The sequence below is a fragment of the Homalodisca vitripennis genome, chromosome 6 (genome assembly GCF_021130785.1).
Source record: "Homalodisca vitripennis isolate AUS2020 chromosome 6, UT_GWSS_2.1, whole genome shotgun sequence".
Taxonomy (NCBI): Eukaryota; Metazoa; Arthropoda; class Insecta; order Hemiptera; family Cicadellidae; genus Homalodisca; species Homalodisca vitripennis.
The window spans coordinates 62,705,612-62,733,553 of record NC_060212.1 but is presented as its reverse complement, the minus strand read 5'-3'; the positions used below and the strand labels follow the sequence as shown (position 1 = coordinate 62,733,553).

The 27,942-nt window shown below is 35.4% G+C and overlaps 1 protein-coding gene across 2 annotated transcripts in view; it reads left to right on the top strand.

Moving 5' to 3' along the window:
• Positions 1-7,926: 7,926 nt before the first annotated feature.
• LOC124364382 (meiotic recombination protein SPO11) overlaps positions 7,927-27,942 on the top strand; it is a 73,938-nt gene continuing 53,922 nt past the window's right edge. The window contains exons 1-5 of one of the 2 annotated variants that reach the window (XM_046819795.1): positions 7,927-8,162; positions 11,375-11,503; positions 14,987-15,124; positions 23,324-23,517; positions 27,150-27,295. In XM_046819795.1, coding sequence (XP_046675751.1) covers positions 8,044-8,162; positions 11,375-11,503; positions 14,987-15,124; positions 23,324-23,517; positions 27,150-27,295 — 726 coding nt within the window. In that variant the 5' untranslated portion in view covers positions 7,927-8,043. The remainder of the gene's footprint in view (positions 8,163-11,374; positions 11,504-14,986; positions 15,125-23,323; positions 23,518-27,149; positions 27,296-27,942) is intronic. The other variant, XM_046819794.1, reaches the window with a different exon arrangement.

Genomic DNA, 27,942 nt, shown 5'->3' with positions numbered 1-27,942 from the left:
GAGAATACAGTTGAAGAGTATTCTTCATCTCTGAACCACATTACTGCCGGAGATAAGGAAACTATTCCTAGAGATAATGACGCCCATACAAAAACCGGTTTGTACCTGTTGAAACTGTTCAGTAACTGTATACTTTTAAATATAATATTGATCTTAAGGATAATATTGACGGAGCATTCAATTCAGTTTATTTTTAGTAGTTACTTTACTACATTCCCCCAAAGGAAACTCATTGGTAAGTTACAGCACTTTGTCTCTTAAGCTTCTTGGGCGGGCTTAATGGGCTAGAAACGTAGTTTTTAATCATTGGGAATAGCACTTAATGTGAATATATTTAAACTTTAACAATCAAAATGTACAAGTGAAAACCATTTCTTGTCTCAATTAATTAAATGCTGTAAATATGTTGCTTGTCACCCATTTGATTGGAATAGCAATTTCCACTACATAATTAGTTAAATGTAAGTCATTCGTTTTAAAGAAATAACTTCATCTCTAAACATTTGCAGTATGTCCTAAATGTTATTGTCATGAGCTATTGGACGGTAAATGTTTGTAAAAGTTTTATTTGCAGGAAATGATACTCTCGTAATTTTGTTTATACTGGTAATTAAGCATTTATTTAGACTTTCAATAAGTTAATGTTTAAGTAATATACAGCGGTAAAATGTCTGGAACGTTTATGAAATATAAGATTGTATCGTAACATTCATTATTTGTGAAGACTATTTAGAATGAGTATCAATACATGCAACTTACGCCTATAACACAATCTCTTATAGCTAAATCTTCAGAGAGTGCTTAAATATTACGTGAAGCCAGTTTCGACTAATAGGCCTACTAGTCGATACATTTTCTAAAATAATATTGGAGGATAGAGGGAAAAATCACTTTTTTGGAAATCTGATTATATAAGTTGTGAAAATCTCTTAGGCAACACATCAAAAATTACATTCTTTAATAATGTGACATATTAAACTTACTAAATATTATGGTAAGACAGTTTAGACTATACTTATCGATTCATTTGTAACAACGATCAGGGTCGGCAATGCAATTTTACTATGGGACCTTCTTCATCGTCAATTTCTGATTTGACCTGAACTGGTGTTTTATTCAGAACACTTTGAACTATGGTTTCATCACTGATTTCTTCAAATGGTGAGAGATCTTTATCAATTCCTAAACACTCAACGATTTCTGTTCTTGGAATATTTCTCAGCTCACTCATTTCAGTAGTTGTTTTCTCTAATCTCTACCAGATTAATTTGTAAGCCAACGTCTTCATAATCTTCAATAGAATCATTCTCATTAGGAACATCGTCATTGTTCATAACACCTGGCCAAAGTTGATCTTTTAACTGTTTCATTCTCAACATCATTCCATGACAAAGCTGCAATAAAAATTGCATATTTTATGTTAAACTTGGCTTGAAAGTCCCTAACACTGGACTAGGAAACAACCAATTCTTGTATGAATGAGCCTCTGAACTTGCATTTAAAGTTTTGAATTACGCCTTGGCCCATGGGCTGAATTAAAGGCGTGACATTTGGAGGAAGGCACATGAAAGAAATATTACCATAAGTAAGTTCATTGATAGATGGATGTGCCTACAGTTGTCTAGCAAAAAAAACTGCTTTTGTATCTTCTGGTTTTCTCAAATTGACAAAATGAGATATTACTAATGGTCTTACTGGTGAAAAAAACTAGTCTTTGTCCAGATCTGCACTCATCCAAGCATTACTTTGGGCTACATAATGCACTGGAAGATGAATAAGGTCCTTAAATGCTCTGGGTTATTTATATTTGTCTATTACGAACAGTTTAAGTTTATGATCACTAAACGCATTCCCACTTTCGGTTTCTTTGTTACCGAGTAGTTACGATGGTCAAGTTTACTGCTCAGAGCGTGACGCTTTGTGGCTCTTGATTGTCGGCGGTAGCTGTCGAGTTCAGGGCTGTATTTCTAAATAGGCTAAGTAGGCTGCAGCCTAGAGCGGCAACAAAATTAAGAGGCGGCAGATTTGAAAAAAATTCAAATATTAAAATGAAATATTGTGAAATACAATATTTTCCTTGTACGAGTTTAAGTTTGTGTTATATAAATAGAGCTTTTAGGAAACAATACACTTTAATTTCCTATTTTCGTTGTATGTATTACTACAAAATATGTACGAACGCCTTGTTCCTTCGCGCAACGAGCGGCGATCTGCCGATTTTAGGCTGGTACTATACGGACGCTAAATGCCAAAGTTCGGCGCTAAGTTGGACTACTTGTCCAGGACTATACGGACGCAAAATGCGTCGCGCTGTTTTTGCGTCAACGCCCCGCTGGCCAGACTATACAAGCGCAGAAACCGCCACGTTGCTTCCCAGATCACTTTATTCCAAGTTGCCAATATGGATGCAGTGCAGATCGGTGCCGTAGGGTTACATTGGCAAACACCCCCTGGCAGCCGGCAGCCCTGGGTGGCTGGCGCGACAGCTCTCCGCTCCCCTGCCCCTCCCCACCTCTCCAACACTGGCGCTCAGCTGATAGTCACCTGACGCTGTCACGGACCGACAGACGCACCCTCTGACTCACGACTCACACATCCACAGATTACACTACACTACAGTCTACAGTGACTACACTGCGCTGTCAGTTGGTGGTTGATGTTAGTGTTGTTGCAACACGGCGGCACGGTTACGCCGGTTACGGTGTTATATAAGTCGTTGACTTGTTGTATTCAGCTAGTTCAATGTTAAGTCAACAATCAATTGTAAGTATGATTGAATCTGAATGAGACTTAGATGTAAGAGTGGAGTGAATGGAAAATTTTAGCTAACAAGTAACCATTGCAATAACATGTGGGTCGTTGTCAAATCAACTGTCCTTTCGAGGGTCCCAATATATACAATTTTTAATAAATTTAATTTTAAGGGGGCGATTCACCATTGCGGTTTTAGCAAACCTTTGGCCGGTCGGCTCCCATAAGCGCAATGTTAATTTCACGCTTGCAGGCTTGTCGAATTCAAAATGATCATATTCCAACAGTGCTCACAAAATGTGCTCATAAAAAGTAATATTTTTTTTTACGGAAATCTATTGACAACTAATCAATCTAGGGTTCTCGATTTTTAATTTCCTCTCAAAAAATCTGTTTAGCCTTCAACGGGCGGTTAAAAATCACTAATTTTTGGACTTTTTGCCAAGTCCCCTACACTATATTATTTAATATTTTCAACATTTAAAAAACGGCAATCCTAGATCACCATTTTGAGGAATACACCAATACTCTAAAATTTAGGATAACTTAATTCTGTGAGCAGTGATCATTTGAATTCCACGCCCTGTTTTCATGGTCAGCGGCGTGTTAGAGCACCCCCTTAATAAAATATACTCAATTGTCGTATGTGTTATCAATGAACCAATTAAAATTTAGGATAATTACTTTACTTGCTTATTACCGCTGCTCTTGTACTTATTACTCATGAGTGTTACTCTCTACATCATGGAATGTTAGGTAGGTACCCTAAATCATGAGTGTTACTTGGTAGTTTTAAGGGGGAAAATTGTTTTAAACTACAGATATTTTGGCATATATTTAAACATATGTTTTAGATAAGTAAGAACAGAAGTACTCTAAAACTCATTATTAAGACAAAATAAAATTTTTTGGCGAGTGAAACTCAAAGAAATTGAAAAAAATCTCATAAAAATTCATGTAAGTAATACAATGTTATTTGCTTGCGTTTCTCACAGAAAAAAAGTCCAACATTTTTTCCAGATCCCCTTTTTGGCTGGTATATGTGTGCCCTCCAGACCTTCTTCCTCTCTTCCCATATAAAAAGAGCTTTCAAATCTCGTTTTCTCCAGGACCCCTAGGATGGCAGTTACGCAGATTACGCTCCCAAATAACTGGACTATTCGGTTCTAACGTAGAGTTTTATTTTTAGGCTACTACTAGCTTCTCTACAACTACAATGAGTGATGGACGGAAGAGGCTTAGCGGTGCGGAGTACAAGAAACGGGGCGAAGAAGAAAACTCAAAGAACAAGAACGTGTATTGAAACAAACCAAAAGGCTAGATTTGTTCTTTAAGACGCCAGTGAGAACAAGAGATTGCACCAGTACTTGAAGGACCTGCACTTGACGATTCCGTTGACGAGACAGCCGGCCAGCTGGACGACAATGTTTTCAGCTGGGCCAAGCTGCTCAAATCCACCAGCTAATCTAGCAAGTTTAAACGAAGACATCATCATACCTCACCGAGATCGCCACTGAAAAGCCTTTCGTTGGAGCTGCTGTCACCCTGCTGTTCCAGCGAAGATCCAGCCTTCTGGGTTTTGATTGATGCAACTCGAGATTCAATCGCAAAAAAATGGGTTCAAACAAAATATCGACCTGGATTTCTCAAACAGCGTCAGAGAATACAAGGATCAAAAACGATATTTATCCAAATCTCTGTTTCAACGAACATTGAAAAATGGAGAGGTTCAGGACAGAAAGTGGATGGTGTTCTCAAAAAGCAAGGGTTTGTTTATTGTGGCCCTTGTTTGGCATTCAATTTCAAAGGAGAAAATCCCAGTTTTGATTGTAAAGACGGATTCAACGACTGGAAAAATGGTGAAAGTCGGCCAGTCATCACGAAAACTCACCAATTCACAAGTCGGCAATCATTACTCTAAATCACGAGAAATTGCTCTGAAACGTGTTGGCAGTATGTTAACTGAGCAGCTAGACAAAGAAACCAATTATTGGAAAAAGGTTTTGGCCAGGGTTATAGCGGCCGTTAAGGCCTTGACATCAAGAGGCCTTGCATTAAGAGGCGATGATGAAATCTTTGGATCAAACAGAAATGGAAATTTTCTTATGGGCTTTAGAGCTTATCTCCGAATTCGACCCTTTTTTAGCTACTCACATTGAAAAATATGGTAATTGTGAAGTGGTCATACAAACTATCTCTCTTCCCAAACGTGTGAAGAAGTCATTGAATTAATGGCTCAAAATGTAAGACAAGAAATTTGTGAAGAATTGAAACAGTCAAACTAATTTTTCTCTCATAGTTGATTCAACCCCAGACATGTCTCATGTAGACCAGTTGGTTCTTGCAGTCAGGTATGTTTTAAATGACGGTGTACCCTGTGAACGATTTCTTACTTCATCCCGTCAGTTGGACATACCGCAGAGGGTATGTTTAAAAGTGTGATGAGAGAACTAGGAAAATCTGGAAATAAACATTGATGACTGCCGAGGCCAATCGTACGATAATGCCTCAAATATGTCGGGGACTTTACAATGGTCTTCAGGCAAAGATAAAGAGCAAAAGTCCTTTTAGCTCTATTCATCCCGTGTGCGGCTCATTCTTTAAATCTGGGTCGGATCATCTGCTGCTGAATCTTGTGAAGGAAGCGTGCAGATTCTTCATGTTGCTTCAAGAACTTTATGTGTTTTTTACATCTTCTACAAAACGATGGGCGGAGTGCCTGATAGGTGTAATGGAAGATTTCTTATCAGAATAATAAGACTATAAAAAGGGTGTGTCCTACACGATGGTCGGCTAGGGGATGATGCATGTCAGAGCTTGCGAGAGTCTTGGGACGAAGTGTACAAGGCTTTGACAACAATTTCAAAAGACCCAACAGAAAAGGCTACAACCAGATGTGAGGCTCAAGGAATCGCTCGGAATCTAGAACGTTTTGAGACTGCATTTATGGTATGCTTCTGGAGCACTGCCCTCCATAGAATTCACAAAGTCAGTAAAACTATACAAAGTGGAACCGTTGACGTTTTGTTAGTCAGGGATTTGTATGGTTCTCTAGAGGAATATTTTGTGTCAGAAAGAAACAACTTTTCTTATTTCGAGGAATTGGGTATGAAGATAACCAAAACTGAAACATACGATTCATACGAAAAAGACACAAGCAGACAAACCAAGCGAAAAGTCTGGCCAGACGAAACCCGGAGTGAAGAAGTCAACCTGACTGGCAGAGATGACTTGAGAATTTAAAACATTTTCTTCCAATTCTAGACTCCTTTATTTGTGAATTTAAGAGAAGAAAAGTGGCCTATAGTGACTTTGTAGATAAATTCTACTTCCTGACTCCAATTGTGTGACAGCAAAACAGACATCAACATCACAGAAGGCAACAAGGCAACGAAACTTCATCAAATTTATCAAAATGACTTAGATTCCGATTTTATTGAAGAGTGCATTCACTTCCAAAAACACTGTGCGGTGGGAATGGACAATCCCTCAGATAAACGTTGGAAGGAATTTCTACCTTTTTGAGAAAGAACTCGTTGCATGATGTTTACCCTAACTTGGACATAGCAGTACGAATTAGTTTGTGCATACCTGCAACTAATTGCGCGGGAGAACGTAGCTTTTCCTGCCTTCGAAGAGTTAAAAAACTACTTACGGACAAGCATTTCTGAAAACAGGCTCAATTCACTTTCCCTCCTATGTATAGAAGCTCTCTTATGAAGGATTTAATTAAAGAGTTTCTCAATTAAAAAGGCTCGTAAGAAAGCTCTGTAAAATGTAAATAGCCTACTGTATATACAATAAATTAGTTCTGTTAATCACACAATTAAACTTGTATTAGAATGTACAAACGTTATTTTTAAATATTTCAACTCATGCTTATAATAAACCAGTTAATTCAAATAATTTTGTCAACTTTAATTTCACCTTGCAAAACCATTTGATTGATTTAAATTAAACAATTTTCCAAGATTTGAAAATATTTAACAACATTCCAAGTAAGTGTAAGTCTGCAAAAAATATACATTTTCTAAAATGTGTGTTATTTGGGCTGCAAGTTCCATATAGTTCCACCGGCACAATCGAATACGAACATATCGATTGTTGATCAAGCTAAAACATCGTGCCGCGGCGTTAGGTTAGGTTATTTCACGTATTTTGTGTTCTCGATCGGTAAATAACGTGAAAATAACCTAACCTAACCACCGCGTCGCGATATTTCCCCGTTATTTGACTAAACATTAAAAAAATTTATAATACATTAAAACTGTTACGAAATGCTTTTAAAAACGCCATCCAAATTACTATTTTGTTCCTGAAAAATGCAAATTTTCCCGGGGGGGGGGGGGGCCGGACCGCCGGACCCACTTTTGGCGGGGGGGGGGGTGGGGTGTGCTCCCCTTTTTGGGGCGGCAAATTATCTTAAGCCTATAGGCGGCAAACTGGTAAATCCGGCCCTGGTCGAGTTACTCACTTTACAATGTTCATTGTGAGGGCAATTCTATAATTTTTGTTTGTTGCCGTTGATGCCGAATTATAGATAATTCCGGACTATACAATGCCGGATTAAGGAGGTTTTACTGTATATTCAAGTTCTAAAATCTACAGACAAATTAAAGAAACCCCTATTTAATACACAATTCCTTTAGTAACATCTTAATTGCTGTTGTATATTTTTAATTTTCTTTTTGAAAATGTTAACAATATGATTATTTATGGGTCAGAGACATCATTATACATAGTTTGGAGGTAAACTCTAGTATATCTGGTTTACTTTAACTTAGGTTGTAGCCAAGAATTAGTTTAGTAATTTACCCCAAGAAGAGATCAGATTGCAGATCTCGAAACATAGTATTACTGATTGTATTGTGTATCTGAACGATAGAAAATATCCGGAAAATCTTGTTTTCACCTTTAGGAAAGTTAGTACACTTAGTACATAGTTATAGTTAAAAATCAATACTGTATTATATTTATGACCTTCCAAGCTCACTGTTGATTATACACTTATGATGTTTTTACGCTGACTAAAATTTTGGCCTGCTCTAGTCGCGCGCACAGTTACATGCCTCCAACTGTACAGATTTTTACATTTTTATTCTGTGGCTACACTGGTCCTTAAATATCTAAAATTGATTCTTCTTTGGTGAATTGTCATTGGTTTGACGTTTGTTGTTTTCCTGTCTGTAGATAGATAGGCCTGACCCTGAATAGTGATATGGGCAGAATTGGCGTTACGTTTGAAGTTGATAAGTAAAGCAGTAGTAAAGTAAATTTGTTAAGATATTAAAAATGGATCTAATTAGTTCAGAAGATAGTTTTAGTTCTTCCATAAAATACTTACAGAGCAAGATGTTCCAAAAAGCAAAGTGTAGTCAAATTGTTTATCCATCAGATTTTGATCAAAGAAGGTAGGCTTACTAGCGTTTGTTAAAAATTGTTTCAAAGTTGGTCTATTTTATGAGATTCAAAAATGTACTGCTTATTATATTATATATAATTCTTACGAAACGTTATCTTGAATTATTTACTCAAATTTTTTATCAAAACATAACCTTAAAAAGTTCAAAATTTTAAAACAAGAGATCATGGCGGACCCGGTTTTTTATATCGAAGAATATAATCATCGATACCTAATATTCGCATATCGAATCATAGACTATCAATCGATATAAAAGTAATAACAATCATATGTTTAAATTAAAATGTGAATTTAATGATAACAAATAATAAATGAACATAACCAAAATCAGGGAAACTAATAACTTTAACTAAATGAAATAGAACGAAAACGTTTTTACTAAAGTTGTGTCCACCATTACCTTCTTTTTTTTGCATCTGAAGACGACCATGTTAGCTCCTCTGACAGTTACATTTGTTACCTTTCCACAAATATCACATAATGGATTCTTAGGTACTAACCCAACATCCTGAAGCCATAAAAAACATATTTTGTCGTCTTTTAAAGCAATTTCGTGAAGCTTCCTAAGATTGACGGCCATTTTAATACACAATGTTACGTGAAATTTAAAATATTACCTTAATTGTATTATTTGAAAGTGTTTACAGCTGTTCATATAGATTATTTAAGTTGTTAAAAATAATTCATCAGTATCGATTGATTATATCGATGGTTATGATTAAGTAATATCGTTTGCCAATTTCGATATAAAAAACCGGGTCCGCTTATTGGACCCTACCCATGATCAACTCTAATCATAAAATATAACGTAGGCCTAACTACAAATATTGTCCATTTGAGTTTCTGTCTATCTTAGTGTATGAAACAACAGTTGACAGAAAGCTAGGTGGTATAAAACTTTGTTTACATATTAACAACTTTGCTTAGACGGTGGAAAAATGTGTTTTTGAAATGTACATTAACTTATTTGGAACAAAATGTTTCTTTTTAAGTGTAAAAATAAGAGAATGTACTCTTTGGGTAGAGTATGATAAGCGGACCCGGTTTTTTAAACGGAATTATCAAACGATATTTAATTATCATACACATTGATATAATTAACCAGTAGTAATTAATTTGAATAACAACTAAACCAACTGTATAAACATTTTCATATTCTAAACACAATTTGTTCTCTAAGAAACCTTTTTAAAATAAAAAATATAGTTAACTTTAAATAGAAAACTAAACTAAATAACACATAAAGATCATTTACCAAAGTAAAGACAAATCTTTCTCGGTTTCAAGATGTTTGTTTTGTTGTTATATTTTCTTTTTTATTTAAAGGACGTTTTTCCTGTCATCTGTCTTAATTTTATCGTTTGGATAATGGTTAACGTTCATTTATTATTTATGGTATTACATAACTTTTTAAACAATTTCTATTAATTTTAAACACGTGACTTTAATTTAGTATTTTAGATACGTTGATATCGATTGATAATTCCGTTATTCAATAAGTATCGATGATTGCAATGAGCAATATAAAAACAGGGGGCGCTTATCATACTCTGCCCTACTCTTTTATGTTCATGTTTAAGTAGGTTTCCATATTAAGTAAAGTAGCCTATTTAGGAGGAACTGAGAAACTTGTGTCTTATGTTAAATTTCACAAACTACAATCAACAGTAGGCATATAATATTGCCACTAAATGGATTGTAGTTAACTGACTTATCGTTTCTAGTGTTTTACAATCCATTTCATCTAATGTTCTACAAGCTTAAATTAGATATCCTATATTAAATTTGCTCTGCTATGACTCACTAAAAACCATATAAAATGACATCTTATGTCATTGAGTAGAGTAACCTCTCACTTTTTTATCCAACTTGAGCCAGTTTTTCTTCTGTAAAGTGAAGCAAATCTGATAATCTAAAGTAGTTTTTTAAGTAAATATAAAATCATGTTTTACCATCATAAAGTAAATGTCATTACCACAAACTTTGTTTCAGGTTTGTTTCTTTAAGTTTTCAAGATAGGCTACCATTGCTGCAGATATCTTCTCTCTCAAGTATACCAAGCAGAGTAAACAAACCACCTTTATCTCTGCTCTAAAATATGCTCTAGGGTTAATTAACCCTAGGAGTGTTGATCTGGCAGTCAAATGTTTTCTAGTCAGTCGGTATTTAACAGTTAGAATCAATATATAATTTTTATTACTGGTTGCAGACCTTTAAATAATATATAAAATAAAAGCCTGCATTTTCTAGTTTATTCCACAGGAGGTTCACTTCTGACTGGTTTATACCTTCCGGTTTAACACATACCTTCAGTACACTGGATACTGCAAAAACCGATGTGTTATTTAATTATAAATGGATGGCAACCCTATGGATGTCCAGAAGCGGGACATCACTAACTGCAAATGTCAAGATATTGGGGCGCAAGGGTATATCGATAGGTTTAGTCTACTGCGGGGTATGACTAAGTTGGTGGGGATCCCTAAGTGGTAAAGACGACAACTAGCTTAAAAATAAGAGCGTGCCACCCCTTGCATGTTTTGACTGGAGAGGCTGTACAGAGCTGGCCTCTCCTTCTTACATTAAGTCATGACCAACATTAATGCCCAAAATCTTTCCTCATGGACCTCGACAGGAGGAGGCCCGACCCCAACCTTACCCATTCAGAACATCCTATTACTCTGGAAGCAGCGCAAATGTCCTTTTAGGACTACTGTAAGTGCAATTTCTAACTTTTTTGTCCTAAGAGGACAAAAAATGCTCTGGTTTTAATTTAGTGGTATTTTACTTATTTTTCAGTTATCAACGGGTTATAGTAATACGCATTGTTTTTCTGCCACTATTTTGTTTGCATTGTGTGAGCAATCGAAACGGTAGTTTGGCATGATTGTATTTTCATCTTAAATACAGTTAATAATAGGCGTTCATAATGTATGGTTCACAAAAATCAAATGACTGCAGAGAAATTTCTAATGGAAAATAAGTCATTTTGCTGAGTCAAATTTAAATCCTTTTGGAAATAATATATTTTACATGTGTTTTATAACAAAACTGATATACATCTATTACACCACATTTCTTCACAGTACCACAGCATCAACTAACAAATTACTTTCAATAGTTATTTTACAGAAACGCAAGATACTTCAAATATTGGTGCACAGTGATTGGTTTATATTTAAATATTTCTTTATGTTTCAGAAGAGAATTGCTCAAGAAGATCCAGATTATAATTTTGCTGACTGTAAAAAGTGTTAGTGACGATGAATGTCCTTTGTTGAAACTGAGATCAAGACGTTGTCAATGGAAACATTGCAATTTTAATCAAAGGTAAATTTGTTAACTTGACTCTGAAAAGGTAGTTTATTACTTGAGAATGCGGTATTAATTTTCTTCAATATTCAAAAATTACAAAAACGGCCAAGAATTATTTTCTAAATTTGTTGCATTTAAATGATTTTTTATGTTGTAATTAAACTATTAAAAACTTACATCAAGTATTTTTTGAGATTGTTACTTCATGCACTAGGTTTTTCTTTTTCCAAAATTTGTTCAACTGTAGTCACATTAATTAATAACTTTTTAAAACAAAATTCACCTTCTTCCACCAACAGCAAAAGTTTGTTCAGTACTTTTGTATTATCCGGAGATCTCTTTTTTTTTGGAAGAGTTATTCTTACAAGGGACCTAATAAACCTACATTGTTAGAAAAAACAGACCTTATTATTCATACTGTGAAAATTAATTCATTTTGACGATCGGTTCTTGTTTTCTGGCTCCCAAAAGGAAGCATTGTCGTCGAGAAGGATGCCACTCGGTCACTATCTACTACTTATTATTACATGATATAAGTAAGTTTAGATTAGATTATCATAAATATGTTATAGTAGTACCAAAGTTAAACATAACCTTTATAAGGACTCACATAATCTGAGAGCTTGAATTTGGGAACTATCTGTAGAGATATTTTTCTTTCTTCGCCAAACTTTTTCAACATCAGATCACATTGGACGATCTGGCACATAATAGCTTTTTAGAGTTAAAAAAACCATATAAACCACAATAATACTTGAATTTATATTGTAAATTTTGTACAAAAAGTCTGTTAACAAAGTGGCAAAAAATTTTACATAAATGACGACTTTGTCAATTCCAGGGTTAGTGGTAATAGTGCGCTTTTGAGACATCATTATTTCATAAAAATTGAATCATCACCACTGGCAAATAAAAATTTGAATTTTAGTTATTTGTTTTTAAATATACAAAGTCTTAATAATAAGTATGTAATTTTGGAAAATTTTTTGAAAAGTACTTATGTTAAAGTTATGAGGAAATGGAGGATGAGGAAATCATTTTGTCAAACTGGTCATATTAGCGGTGGTTTCGTAGTAATTACTTATGATAACCTTGATGTACGAATTTGTGATGTTCGTCAGTTTTGTTCTGGCAATAGACAATAGACAAATTCTTTATTTACAAATCAACAAGAAATGCAATGGTGTCAAATATTACATGGTTAATTTTTATTGAGAGTATTGCTCTTCTCTTTTGCAGTTCAAGAACTCATCCATGGTGTAGAACGGATGGCTAGAGAGCTATTTGGTCAGTGCTGTCTCCAATTTCTGTCCTTGTAGCATTTTTATATCTTCAGGAAGATAGTTGAAAATTTTTCTGCCCATGTAGGATGGTTTCCTTTCAAATAGTGCAGTGTGATGTAATGGCAGGTGAAAATTTGAAGCATGGCGGGTGTTGTAGGTATGGAAATCATGGCCTCATTCCAATTGCTCTTTGTCAACATGGAGTATGACTTCTCTAATGTATAGGCCGATAATCATACTGCTCAATAATTGTTTTATAGATGTCTATGTGATTATTGAAGAAATCTTCAAGGTTTTCCTCCTCAGAGCGGTTTATTGCTGTAATTGGTGATTTCTTTTCTGTTGTTTTCATAAAAAATTTTTCATTAACTATTCCATTTTCATAGAGAGTTGCATCTTGAGGGGCATTTGACACTAGTGATTCCATTGCATTGTTGGTTGAATTAAATTCTCTATTAATGGGTTCTGCAGTGCTACAACCTGGATGATTGGACCTGTACTTGGCAGCTTGCAATGACATGCTGTATGCACACCGCTTAGCTACTATCCTTGTACTTTTATTGTTTAATGTTTTCTTTGGTGTTGAGGAGATGGAATTTGCTCGTCCAGAAACATTTTTTGAACTTGACTGTCTAGTTGTGCCTGCTGTGTTTAGAAAGTGTTTTCCATCAGGTTCTGTCAGAGTTTTATCTGAGCCAATTCGCGTTGAGGTAAATCCGACATTTCCAGCTCTGTGTTAACTGTCTGAGTTTTCATTGTCTTCAATACTTTTGGATGCTGATTTTGAGTTTGTTTCTCAGAAGAATTTATAGAATCTATTATTACGCTTTGTTGGGTTCTAATTTGTGCCATTTCCAAAACAAGAGATGAGGAGGCTGATGTTGGTAAATTGTCCATTGAAGTCTGAGTAGCACTATTTATAGTAAACCCTGTTTGTTTGGCGTCTTTTAGTTTGTTTAGTTTGGTATCGAGACATGATATAGTTTGCTTTAGATGAATTATTTTACTAGGGTAGTCTTGAATCAGTGACTCTTGTCTTTGATCGTGTTCTTCAAAGATATGTTGAATGTTTAATTTTTCTTGTGTCACTTTGTTAAGTTGTGCTTGAGCTTCTTCTAACTTAGCAGATCTTCTATTTTTTTTTTCAGGTGATTACTTTCGTTTTCCTTATTGCCAGCTCTTCCATTATTGTCTCACTGCTGGCCACCCTGTTCTCTAGTATGGCAATCTGACCCCTCAAAAATTGGTTTTCTTCTAAAAGTATTGCACCTTTGGTGGCAGCCATTTTTAGTCTGTCTTCCTCATTTGTAAGGTCATTTTCTCTTAGACTATTTTCTAAGTATGTTAAGGATATATTATTTTCTGTGTAAGGAGAATTAGGATTAGTTGTTGCAACAGCTGCATCTGTAACTGTATTAAACATTGAGTCGCCTGGATCGGACACAAAATTCTCTTCTGCGCTTATATTTGTCTTGCAGAATTGGTTAGATCCATTACATTCACTGGAGATCCATGTCTCAATTTCAGAGGAGTTTCTGGACTTAATTTTGAAATGTCAGGTGTTTTTCTGGATAATATAAAAATAATTTGTAAGTATTAACCAAAGTAACATGGATGTTTTTCTTGCCTTTTTCAACAAATTGTTGCTTTTTCTATCTTTAAGTGGTCTAATTATAATTAGAGGAGACTTTAATTATAATTTTGATGTAACAAACTATTGTCGTTTCTCCAAACAGTTTCTCATTATTATGCCTCAATATAACTTTCATTTGCTAAACAGTTGTTCAATTTGAGGATTCAAGTGACTTGATTTTTTAATTAGTTGTTAGAGAGAGACAAGAAAATAATTTGTAGCATTTGTAACTTTCTTTTCTCTGACCGTAGTGGTCTTTTGAAAGTCACCTAATTTTAATGCCAAAAATGTTTGTTATAGTATTTTAAAAATTGCTACAAATAATTTTAACTACCTAACAAAAATCGTCAAAATAAATTCTAAAACCGTAATAACATAAATAATGGTACAGTAGTAAACTTAGTTGGAATAAAAAACAGTATTAATTATACAGGTTACTTAATATTTTAGACAAATTATGGTACTTTTTAAAATTCATTATCGGGAATCAATTACCTGGTATTAATTCTATAATAACAAAATGAAAAGTTTTAAAACTAGAGCCTTTAATAAGTTATGAAATTTATTAGCAGTTGGTTTTAGGTTAAGCAAGAAATCAAACAAAGAAGTGCAACTACAAGAAGTAAGATACACTACACAAAAGAAGAGATTTGATATAATATTCAACATTTTGGCTAAGATATACCGCCTCCTTCAGACGAAAAGCTCCATGACAAAGAGGTAACTTTTGCTGCTTTCTGGTTATACCTAAAACTTTCTTAACATTACCCCTTAAATGTAATTTGTAGCATGGTCTTTTTGATAACGTATTTGAGCGTATTGAGCGATTGGTTGAGCGTCAGCGAAGCTTCACTCGAGGGGCTGAAAAGTTTAATTTCTTTCTGCACAATATCTCGAGAACAAAGTGGCCTGTAGACTTTAAATTTTGTATGAATCTCCATTTCTCTATGACAAATATCGAATTTGATGCAGTGCATGTCACTCCACAGAATTTGGCTGAACATTAGCCTACGTTTTTACATTTTTCTGATAGGTAATCATGATGGCAACAAGAAAATAACTACCAATAACCAATAATAATAAACCAATTTGCAAACAGACGTGTACACTCATTTATGATATTTTAACATGACGTATTTGTAAGATCTAGTTGCATTCTATCAGGTTCTTTGATATCCCATTGTATCACTTTATGTGTATAGAGACAAGATAGAGCTTGATAATGGTGCATGTCCCTCCTTGAGATTTAGCTAAGCGTCAGCAAAGTCTATAATTCAGAGTGATATCTCAAGAATAATTTGAGCTTTAAACTTGAAATTTTGTATATTTTCTTTATCTATAACTAGGGGTTCTGGAAAAATTTCTTATCTACCTGCCGTGCGTCCGTTTCCTGCTGGATGTTTCAAGCTATGAATTTCGACTATGAAACTTGAAATTTTAATTCTGACATCAAAGTCAAAGTCAAAGTCAAAATCTCTTTATTTACAATTTCATTGAGAAGTGTAATGGCGTCAAAAGTTACAATGGTTATGGATAAAGTAAAGGTACAATACATCATTCGTTTCGGTGTAGAAATTCTTCCAAGGTGTAGAAAGGTCTGGTCACCATCCATCTGTTCAGTGATGTCTTCAAATTCTTCCCCTTCTGAGCCTTGATGTCGACTGGTAGAGCATTGAACAGCTTTCGTCCCATGTAAGATGGCTTCTTTCCATACAGTGACAGATGGTGCGCTGGCAGGATGTAGTTACCAGCATGTCGAGTGTTATGGTGGTGTACATCTGCTCCTCGAGGGAGTTCATTCCTATCGGCGAAAAGGACCACTTCCTGTATGTATAGAGCCACAACCGTCATGATTCCAAGATCTTTGAAGCCCTCACGACAGCTGTCCCTGGGCCCCAGACCCTTGAGAGCTCTTATAACTTTTTTCTGAGCAACAAGAACTCTTTGTAAGTTGGTAACAGTTGTGCCTCCCCATACAGCAATTCCGTATCTGAGGTGGGATTCGAAAAGGGCATAATAAGCTGTTTTTGCTGTGTTTATGTAGCTGATGTGGTGAATTCTTTTGGTGACAAAGAGGCCGGTGTTTAACTTCTTGCACAAGTTATCAACGTGGTGAGTCCATGAGAGAGTTTCATCTATTGTCAGTCCAAGGAATGTTGTGTGTGATTCTATGTCAACCTCTGGCAATGCTGCAACTTCATCCTTTCTTCTACCGAATGCCATTTGCTTAGTCTTGGTCATGTTGACCACTAAGTCGTTTAAGTGACAGTACTGATAAGCTATGTTTAGTGCTGTGTAAGAGCTCATAGCTAGGTCATCTGTAGAATTTCCAGCAAGCAGAAGTGTTGTGTCGTCAGCATACATTAAAGTGGAGCAGTGGGTACTCAGGTAATGTGGCAAGTCATTAGTAAATAATATAAATAGAACAGGGCCTAAGACTGATCCCTGAGAAACACCCATATCAACAGTTAGAGGCTGAGATCTGATGTTCTGTGTTAGTCCTTTGTCATTATGTCTTATTTCCACCACTTGGCTGCGTTCTTCCAGATAACTCTTAAACCATTTGTAGGCGAGGTCACTGATGCCTAGGTTTTTGAGTTTTTGCAAAACAAGGTCGTGCCCCAGACAGTCAAATGCCTTACTGAAGTCAAGCATTACACCAGTCACGAGTTTACCCACTTCCAGTTGGTTACATATGAATTCTGACAGTTCGGCAATTGCAGTTGTAGTGGATTTCCCTTTCACAAAACCATGCTGGCAGTCTGTCAACAGATTGTGCTGTTCAAGATAGCACATCAGTCTCTTGAGTACAACCTTTTCAATTACTTTAGAAAAAGTTGAAATCAAGGAAATTGGTCTGTAGTTACTAGGTGTCATTCGGCAGGAGTTTTTGTGTTTGGGGTACACCTTTGATGCTTTTAGAGCTGATGGGAACAGTCCTGACGATAATGATCTGTTTATGACACTGACAAGAGGTGGTGTTAAAGCATCACTACAGTGCTTGGGAGTGCCGATGGCCGAGCGGTCTAAGACGTCGGACTTTGAGTCTGAGTTAGAGATAGCGCAGGTTCGAATCCTGTCTGTGACCCTTGCACTTTTTATCAGTACCATTGACCTTGTACTGTATCGACTCTCCCCCTTATTCTGTTTGATAAGATCCTCGCACAGGCCAGTGGCCCATGAGGACGGGCAGAATAAGGCTTAAAAGGGGATCGGCTTCTCCTTTTTTAAAAAAAAAAAAAAAAAAAAAAAAAAAAAAAAAATCACTACAGTGCTTTAGTAACTTTGATGATACATCATCCAGTCCTGCTGAGGTTTTGGCCTTCATACTTGCAATGATGTTTTGTACCTCTGCTATTGTGGTAGTGTGCAGTTGACTGAGCCTACAATTAAGTGTGTGTAATGTAGGTTGTCTGCCTTTTTGGTATTGGTTGTTGGTGGCCAATGTTTGTTTAGCAACAGTAGTGAAATACTCATTGAGATTCTCAACAATGTCATGGGGGTCAGTCGTTTCTACTCCATTTATTTTCAGTTTCAGTTGTTCTTTTCCTGTTTCTGCGCTCTTCCTTTCATTGTTTATTATCTGCCATACTGCTTTAGATTTATTCTCAGCCCTGTTTATATGGTTGGCTGTTCCTTGACGTTTTAAGAGTTTTAGCCTGAGATCATAGTTTTTCTTTGATATGGCCGTGTCTGTTTTATGTTGGTCACTTCCTGTGGTCTGGTATCTCCTCAGACATTGAAGATATGTATCCTTTAGTTTAAGGGTTATGTCATCGTTAAAGTTAAGTTTTGTTTTTCTTTTAGGTCTTGTTTTCTTTTTTGGACAAGCTGCATCCATGGCTATTGTCAGGGTATTTAAAAAGATGTTGTATGCTTCTTCAGTACTTTGAGCGTTGTGCACATCAGCCCAGTCTTCCTCATACAAGAGCATCTTTAGAGAGTCAAGATTGTCTCTTTTCATCTGTCGTAGCATAAGACAGAATTTTTCTATCTTCTCAGCCCCTAGAGATATTTTACTAATTTGGCCTGTGTGGTCTGACAAGCCTGTATGTATTACACTGGCACTGATTTTTGATTTAGGTAGGTTTGAGCATACACAGTCTATGGAGGAGATGGAGCTGTGAGTGATTCGGGTAGGAGGTAGAGGTAGTCTTGTCATGTTGTGACTGGTAAGCATTTCTTCTAGTTTCCTAGCGTCGTTATTTGGCACCAGTCTGTTCACATTAATGTCCCCCAAGAGGACTAAGGGGTGGTTGTCAGCTTTTACCTCTTCAATGATGTTAGAAATAATATCTAGAGCTTCATCCAGTTTTTCACTTGGAGATCTGTATATGCCAAGGATGTAAAGATGTTCTTTGCCTGAAGTCACCTTGACCGCTGCCACTTCACATGTCAGTTCCTTGCAATGGTGAGACACATTTAGAGTCTCGGTTTTTGGTTGTAAAGAATCTTTTACGTATATAGCCACTCCTCCTTTTCTGCTTTTAATCCTGCAAAAGTGTGTTTTAAGAGAGTAGTGTTGAAATCTAGTATTTTCTAAGAGTTCAGTTTTTAAACCATGTTCACTTAAGATGGTAATGTCAGGTTGAATGTCTTGAAGTAGATGGGATAATCTGTCTGTTTTGTTTCTTACTTCCTGTATATTTTGGTGCAAGATTATCACTTCTTTGTTTAGTGCTTAGTTTTTAATTGAAGGGTGGCTATTTCCTTGGTTAGTGTTTGTGTCAAGCCTTGTTTCATCTTGCATTTTTTTGGGAATATTTGATCTAAAAAAGACCCATGAGAGATATCCACCTGCACTGGAACATGCTGACCAGGCTCAAGTGAAGATGGTGGCTGGGAGTAAGTAGGGGTCAGAGTATTTTCAATGGGTGTCATAGACTTAATATAGTAGTCTATATGTTTTGTGTAGAACTCCTCTAGACTCTCATCTGTGGCCCGGGGTTTAGCATTCATTGGGGGCTTTCGTAGCGGTTCTCGAGCCGAGTTTGATTCTTTTGAGGTTGGGAGAGATGAAGGTTGATGGGAGTCTAATACGGAGTTTGTCTGGTTTGTATTTCCATCTATTAATGTATTGTTTATTGTGCAGCCATTTTTAGGTTCCTGAAATCCTGTCTGAGCATTTTTGCTCTTTGCTATCTGAAGGGATACACTGCGATGATTGTTTCCTCTTTTGTGTACATTCTTCTTGCCTTCATTTAAGCGTGGAATTTTGAGAAAAGTATGCCCTGGAGTAGTGGGGGAGGCCCTGCTCTATGTAAGCATTCACCTTAGCTTGGTCATGTTTCTGAAATTGGTCTTGTAGTACCTTCATGGAGTGCTCCATGGAGTCTTGACGAGTCTTCAACTGATTTAATTCCAGTATAAGGGGTAGTTGCTGGTTGTTATGTTCATCTATTTCATAAGGCCATATTTCTAGGGTCGGTTTGTGTTTGCATGTCTGCCATTTCTGAGGTGTTATTTATTAGGTGATATTTATTTCAAAGTTTTGTTTTGTTTAAGTTTGCTGATATTATCTTTTAGCTGCTTAATTTCTTTTTCAAGGGAACATACTATTTTCTCTTTTTCCCTATCCTGTTCTTCAAAGCTCTGCATGAGTTCTGACCGTAGTTGTCTCTCTTTGGTGAGTTGGTGTTCTACTTCATTTAAAGTTTCAGTTAAAGCGCAGTTCCGATTTATTAGTGACACTGTTTCTTATTAGTGACACTTTTTCTGTTTCAAGCTCTTCAATTTTTATTTGGTATTGCATTTCACAAAAACTATTTTTATCTGTAGTTTGCTGTAACAGTTGAGCATTTTTAATTGATGCCTCGAGCAGTTCCTGCTTAAGTTTCCTGTTCTCAGCTAACAGGGCATTTCCAACCTCAGCAGCTAAAGTTAGAGAAGTTTCTAGGTCATCAGGATCTTGAAAAGTCTGTACTTTCAAGTGGATGTCTTCTATACTGTTTTTTGACTGATGTGTAATGGTTTGTTCATTGTCAGTACATTTTGAGGGTGTGTGATAGTTTGAAGATATATTTGTGTGGTTCTTGCAGTTGATGCACTGCCAGGATTCAATATCTGTCTGGGATAGCTTGTTGAATTTTTTGTCTGGCCATTCAAGACATTTAGAATGAAACCATTGATTGCAGGTGCCAGTGCATAGGAGTCCTTTATGTTTTACTCCTATTGCACAGACACACAGACACCGCAGGGGTGTTTGGACATTTTATTTAGTTTTTGTGAGATTAGATTGCAGTTTAGTTCTTGTGTTACAGTTAGTTTCTTATAATTATCTTGAATTCTTGAGTAGATTAATTTTCTTCAAGTTTTATGGTGACAATATTTGTTGTTGAAAAACACACTTAAGTACACTTTTAACTGGGAGCCACTTCACTTTGACTGTAGTCAGTCAGCCAACAATGATTAAATATCAAGGGGGTGAAAATGATCAAATATTATTTACAAAGTACAAAGGTATAAAGGTATTATTATTATTCAAGTTCCAGAGGAAGCAAAAAGATTCTCCCAGGGCTGGGATTTGAACCTGGGTCTGTTGGCTGGTCAGATTACTAAAGTGTGTGCTCAATTACTGACGTTGTGTTGTATATGAGGATGGGTATGTCTATCTATGGAATTTGGCTGAGCCTTTACAGCTTAACTGTCCACAGGACATCTCAAGAAGGATTTTATCTGTAGACTTTACAGATAAAACGGCGCAGTGTAGCGGATACAACAGTTATCGCAAGATAACTGGATCAAGTAACGTCGAGCGTAATTGCTACTTGGATGGGTGACCGCTAGCGATCCTGTCCTTGCAAGCAGCCCGCCTGCTCGGCCGTTGGTGGTGGTTCGGACATCACCTTTAAGCCGTTGGTCCCCAGGTTAAAAGTTAAGTGTTAGAAAGTGCTTCTTAGCCCTAACTTCACTTGATAAAATAAGACATCTTTACTTTACATTACATTTTGCATGACACTTCATTTCTTCACTGGTAAGAATCACTTTGTTGAGGGTGCATGTCTTTCCATGGGGTTTGACTCAGTCTATTAACCAGTAGGCTAGCAGATTTTTTCTTCTGTCTGCTGTCTGAGGGCTGTAAAAATTTCTCTGATTGTCTTGTCTGTCTATGGGATATCTCGAGAATGACACTAAATTAATTATAGACTTGAGATTTTGCATGCATCTTAAATGAAGCCTGTTATGTGACGCATAGTGTGGCGTAGTCTTACAATGTTCACTAGATCGCAATGTATTAATCAGTAAAGTTACTGTAGATAATCCAGATCAACAAAGCCTGTTATGTGACACATAGTGTGGCGTAGTCTTGCATTGTTGACTAGATCGCAGTGTATTGATTTGTAGAAGAAGTTATTGTAGATAATCCAGATCAACAAAAATTCTCTACTTTTGTACCACCACATACACTAGTATTTATATCTCTAACAAAGTTGACATTATAATTCTTCATTGGACAGCCACTGAACCTGACTTTTTCATGAATCTGTTTAAGCTTTTCTCTAATTTAAATGATTAACTATACTCAGCTTAAATCCATACGTTTAAAATATCATGTTGAAATGTTTCTCTCTTTTCTTCCTGTTAAATTATTATCATTTCTTTCAAATTTTTACTGCCTTTTTTGATACTATGTAATCACAATAATGTTAATTTGTCTGACTCTCTAGCACACTTGTTTATTTTTTTTGCTCATCTATTTGCTTTTTTGTAGTTATTTTTGTAAACATATGTTCTATTATATTAATATATTTAAAACTGATTGTCATACAAAAAAATTGGTGCGCTTAGGTTTTAATGGGGGCTGACAGCAGAACTTACCAAAACTTAAATTAAATACATTTTGTCACACACTATAGGCTACATATAAATAAACATAATATTGACTTTTCGGTGCCAAAATGCTCAGGGTACATAGATCTTTAAAATGAGGCATCACATAATCTATGTTCCCATTTGAAAACTTTCCAAAAACGACCCCTACCCCCTACAAAGTGCCCTTTTGGGTGATTTTGTCCAGGTTAAATATAATTTTATTGAATTATTTGAGGTAAAAAATAGGGGTATCTGTTGAAACAATTTTTTTTTTTTTTTTTTTTTTTTTTTTGGCGTTGGGGTATTGGGGTGGATTCACAGATCCTCACACGTCAACCTGAGCTTATTGTGTGCCCCTTTGATGTTAGAGGGGTAAGCCTATCTTTGTGCCCTTAATTAGGCTAAGAAGCTTTTCCCCGATACTAGCATCTGGTTCGTCGCCTGGTTGTTTATCACCGAAAAGAGCCCTTCTCCTTGCTCCCAGTCTCTCACAGTCCAGTATTATGTGTTTGAAACAAATTAGTCAGCTCGGTTTGTTTGGGTGCTACAGATACTGCACGGGAGATCTGAAACACTCTGTATATGTATATAACTTTGAGAAAATTGCAATAGAAGGAGATCAGAAGCCAAAGTTATGAGTTTTTTTTTACTAATGATTTCCTAAAACATCTGTTTACTGATGTGGCTCTCTACAGAAACTTGAAATATTATATATTTTTCACAAATTATATCTTTTTAAAAATTAAGATGCTACTCCTCTGTAAGCCTTATTCTGTCCATCTTCATAGGCCACCGACCCATACTAGTTGCAATGAGAAATAGATTCTTTAAAAACCAATGTTTATGGTCCTTGTGTACACTAATTTTTCAGCCTAAAATAAACATTCAAAAGGATTGATTACCTTGCTTAGTTTTTCTTCTAACAGTGAATTGTGTAACTGTTTCGTTGGTTCAAAAAATTTCTATCTGATATTCTTGAACTTTTTTCTAGTTGGATAAAGAATTCACAGATTTCTGAATCAATTGAATAACCCGTTACAGTGAATGGATCCAATGAAAATTCAGCAATATCTCAGCTGTCACTTACTGGTTTATGCTATGCTACAGAGAGCTGTATTACGAGCACACCGAACTCTTCGGCAGCCAAGCCACAGTCAATGCTGCACTCATGGACATCTGCGGCCTGCTGGGAGCAACGCCCTGGGAACTGCGGGTTTTCTCCACATCCAAAGGTTTGGTCGCTGGGGACCTTGTCATTACCACAGCAGATAAGGAAGTCGTCAACTGTTCCAAACCTAGAGGTATGTCCTAGTCGGACAAACTTGTAAATGTTAATTTTTTACTATTTAATTTTAACCACCAAAGTGGTGCTCGGACTCAAACAATAAATTGTTGGTATTTAAAGCACAAACAATAAATGCTCCAAATGTGAATCAAGAATCAAGAATCAAGATCTTTATTAGCCATTAAATAATTTTTTTACAAATTACAATAGGCTTCGTCAGAGTAAGTCTAGATTTCCTAAACCAATATTATGTACTAGAACAATGTTAACAATTTAAAAAAGGTTAACTAAGATATAAAATTTTTCACAAGACATATACTCTTCAATTGTATAAAACACATTACACTTAAGCCACTTAGATACAACTTTGTAAAACTCATTATTTGGCAACAATCTAATTGAAACAGGCAACTTATTAAAGAATCTCAACTGTTGGTATTGGTAACTTTTCATTTGTTTTACTTAATCTAATATTTGGTGCAACCAGGTCTTGTTTATTTCTTGTTTGATAATTATGCACTAAACTGTGAGTATTAAAATTATTTATATTTACTTTAACAAATATTAAATTGCTATAAATATATACAAGTTGGTAAGTGTCATGATTTTATATTTACAAAAACTTGCTCTGCAGGATTCTCGATTAGATAACCCAGCCAATACCCTTACTGCCTTCTTTTGCCATGTAAAGGATTTTTTTGCAGCACTAGAATTACCCCAGAGGCGTACACCGTAACTTAAATGGCTGTGAAAGAGACCAAAATAGGCCATCAATAAAACATCCGGGCTCACACAATACTTTAGTTTCCTTAGTAAGAATAACACTCTTGACAATTTCTTACAAAGGCCATCGACATGTTCATCCCAGCAGAGTGTACTGTCTAGGGGAAAATACCAAGTAGTTTAACCGATTTTAAAAAGTTGTCATTAATTGTGTCTAAATTATTTTTCAATGAAAAAAGTAATACTCTCAGTCTTACTAATCGTTTATAACCAGATTATTGGCAGAATACCACATTTTTAGCTAGTTCAAATGAATTGGTGAGTTGAGAATTAACTTGTGAAACACTAACATCAGAGCATATCAATGTTGTGTCATCAGCGTATAGCACTGATGTTGAAGGTACATTATAACTAAAATCATTTGTAAACACTAAGAATAAAAAGGGTCCAAGGACTGAGCCTTGAGGTACCCCTGTACTTACATTTAACACATCAAAAGAACAGTTATTTACACATACAAATTGTTTTCTATAGCTAAGGTAACTTTCAAGTAGTTGCAATTCTTTATTTCCTAATACCGTAAAAATTCTAACTTTTTACACAACACTGAATGTGACACTAAATCAAATGCTTTGCTCAAATCAATTAAACTACAGACAGTAACAAGTTTTTTTTCAAAGCCCTTGAGAATAATGTCAATAACAGACTCAACGGCCATATTAGTGGAGTGATGAGGTCTAAAACCAAACTGAAGGGGATATAGCAAATTGTTAGATACAAAATAATCATACAGTTGCTTCAAAATGCAGGATTCAATTTACTTTACTTAATATGGGGACAAATTGCAATTGGGACGATAGTTCTCAGGGTTAGTTCTGTCCACCTTTCTTAAAAATAGGTGTCACCTTGGCAAATTTTAAACACTGAGGAAAACTACCTTCAAGAAACATGCGGTTTACAAGATAAGTAAGTGGAACTAATATTACATCTATTATACCTTTGATTACATAATTGGAGAAACCAAATACATCCTCACTTCGAGAGTTGCTCATCTTGTTAACTACATCTTTAACAGTTTTTTTGTCAATTGATTTCCACCTGGTCATTTATACATATTTCAGGGGGGGGAAAATTCCTCAACAGATCCGCCCAATTAACATTATTTGACATGTAGTTTACTGTGTTAATTTTGTGTATTTGTAAAAATAATTGTTCAATACATCTGCAGAGAGAGAATTTTTTATTGTGTGTTCAATATGCCCTGATTCTTTTTTAACAATTTCCCAAGCCTTTCTAACATTTATTTTTTGCATTTTGAATCAATTTATCATTGAGACTTATTTTAGCTTCACTGATAGCTTTGTAGTACAATTTTTTTAAACTGCATGTATTTATTCTTGTCAAGTTGTCTGAACTTAATTTCCACTTATCATATAAGGCGAGCAAGAAAGTGCGCATCAACCGGAGTTTGGGAGTAAACTGACTTCTTGTTAAGTGATCACCTGGTTTACAACTTAATTTGATACTAATCAATGGACAATAATAATTAAAAATGAGTTACCAACATATCTACAAACATAGAAAAAACACCATTTACATCATCGAAATTACTTAAACCTGACCAATCAACACCTTTTAAGCACTCTCCCTAAGTCATACAATCTATCTTGTGAAGTGAGACGTTTTTTATATGGTTTGTTCTCACCCTTCTCTTTTGAAGTGATTGAAAGAGAAAAACAAAAACACCTGCATGGTCAGAGATTATGTCCTGTTTAAGCAAGGAGCAACTATACAATTCCTTGTTGATATTAGTATACAGATTATCCAAACAGGATGTGTTTCTTGTTGGCAAGCTATTCGTGTTGTATAAATTTACTGATCTAAGAACGTGACGTGTTATAATATATTATTGTACTCTAAAAATAAACAGAAAATTATTTTTAAAAACCTCCAAACATTTGCCTTTGTAGCATTAAAAAATCCGACAAATTTAAACACATAATTTTTGTCAGAAACTACTTGCAGATTTTTACAGTACTAACAGAAAGAAGTGTTAATGGAAATAGTGGTTTCAAAAACAGTACTGCCAAACTCAGAAAAATAAATTCCAGTAAACTGCTTATAAACATACAACAATCCCAGGAACATTTTGATTCTACTTCAAATCTACAGGATAAATTAATTGTACAGTAGAGCATTGATGATTTGTATTTAAAATATCTGGATTTTCAATAATTTAAATTTGTTAGTAAATACAGTAATGTAATGGTTTAGCAATTAAGTAAGCACTACGTATATGAGTTGCACATGAATTGTGTTTTTGGGTACCGGCATAAGGGGCAGTTATATAGCAAAACTATCAGTTTGTTTACTCAGACTCAGCTTCCTATTTCACGTGAAAGTGATGCGAAAAAGTGGATGATTGAGGAGAATGAATGTGATATTGAAGAAGCAAGGCCTACACATTCTGGATGTACAGTTGCATAGACACTGACACCATTACTTGAAAAACAAAGTAAGAGCACACTATTTCAACAGGTTTTTTTAGGAATTTAGTAAAAAAACAAAAAACAAACAACTACTGCAGTTTAAAAATCAATAAGTGCTTTAAAAACATTTCAAATGCTATGCAAAGTCTATAGCATTTTTTACTACTGCACTGAAATGCATTTTTGGTCAGCAACGCAACTATAAAACAAGCAACTTTATTTACTCAATTATTATGTGCAATAATGAACCAAAGAATATTATATGTTTCATTAATGAAACACGTTAAAATTTATTTAATACACTCCTCGTTTTATTACTGTTAAGAGTGAAATACGACCAATTTTGGTGAGGTTTTTATGTTAAAGATGTTCAACTGCCTTTTATGTGTTTCCAGTCCCATATATTATATGAATTTAATGATGTTTTTTTGTATAGGAGTGCTGGTTCCACAAAATGTAAAAGAAATTAAAAAAATAAAGTCGTCAGCAGCCTTTATTCTGCTTGTGGAGAAAGATGCTGCTTTTCAGAAACTTCTAGATGAAGGAGCACATTTGAGATTTGCTCCTTGCATAATTATCACAGTAAGTCAAGTGAAACTTGTTATTTACGTAATAGTAATTTTTTAAAATTTTTATTTCATGACAAGGCTGTTGATTCTCGGATTATTTTTTACCAAGTTAATTCATAAAATTAATATCTAGTGAAAAAAACAGGGTGTAAACTATGTGTGTTAATTATTTCTATTAAAACTGAAGGAACTCAAGAACACAGATTTTGGCTATAGAATAACATGACAAATAAATACAACATAGTTAAGACTCACATGATGTTGACATGTACAGTATGAAGATTATGAGTCACATAAGGTTCAATCAATGTTTGTGATATGCAGGGAAAAGGAGAACCCAACATAACACTTTTCTTCTGTTATCTCCTTGTCTATTGAGGACAGGACAGGCCATTCGTGTCTATTGTGGTTAATATATGAGGGGCATTTGAAAAGTAAGTTGCCAAGGCATCTGTTTGCCAAGCAAGTGAGGATAGTGGCATTGTGGTGTTACATTTAGTGAATGTAGTTACCAGTGTCAGTGTATGTACTATGCCATTTTAGCGCTCTCAACTGTTGTTCAAAATGGCCACCACAATCAAATCTCCTGCCAATTGTGGAGAACATAGTGTTGTTAGAGTTATTTTGGTGAACAAAATGAAACTGGTGGCAATTCATCGT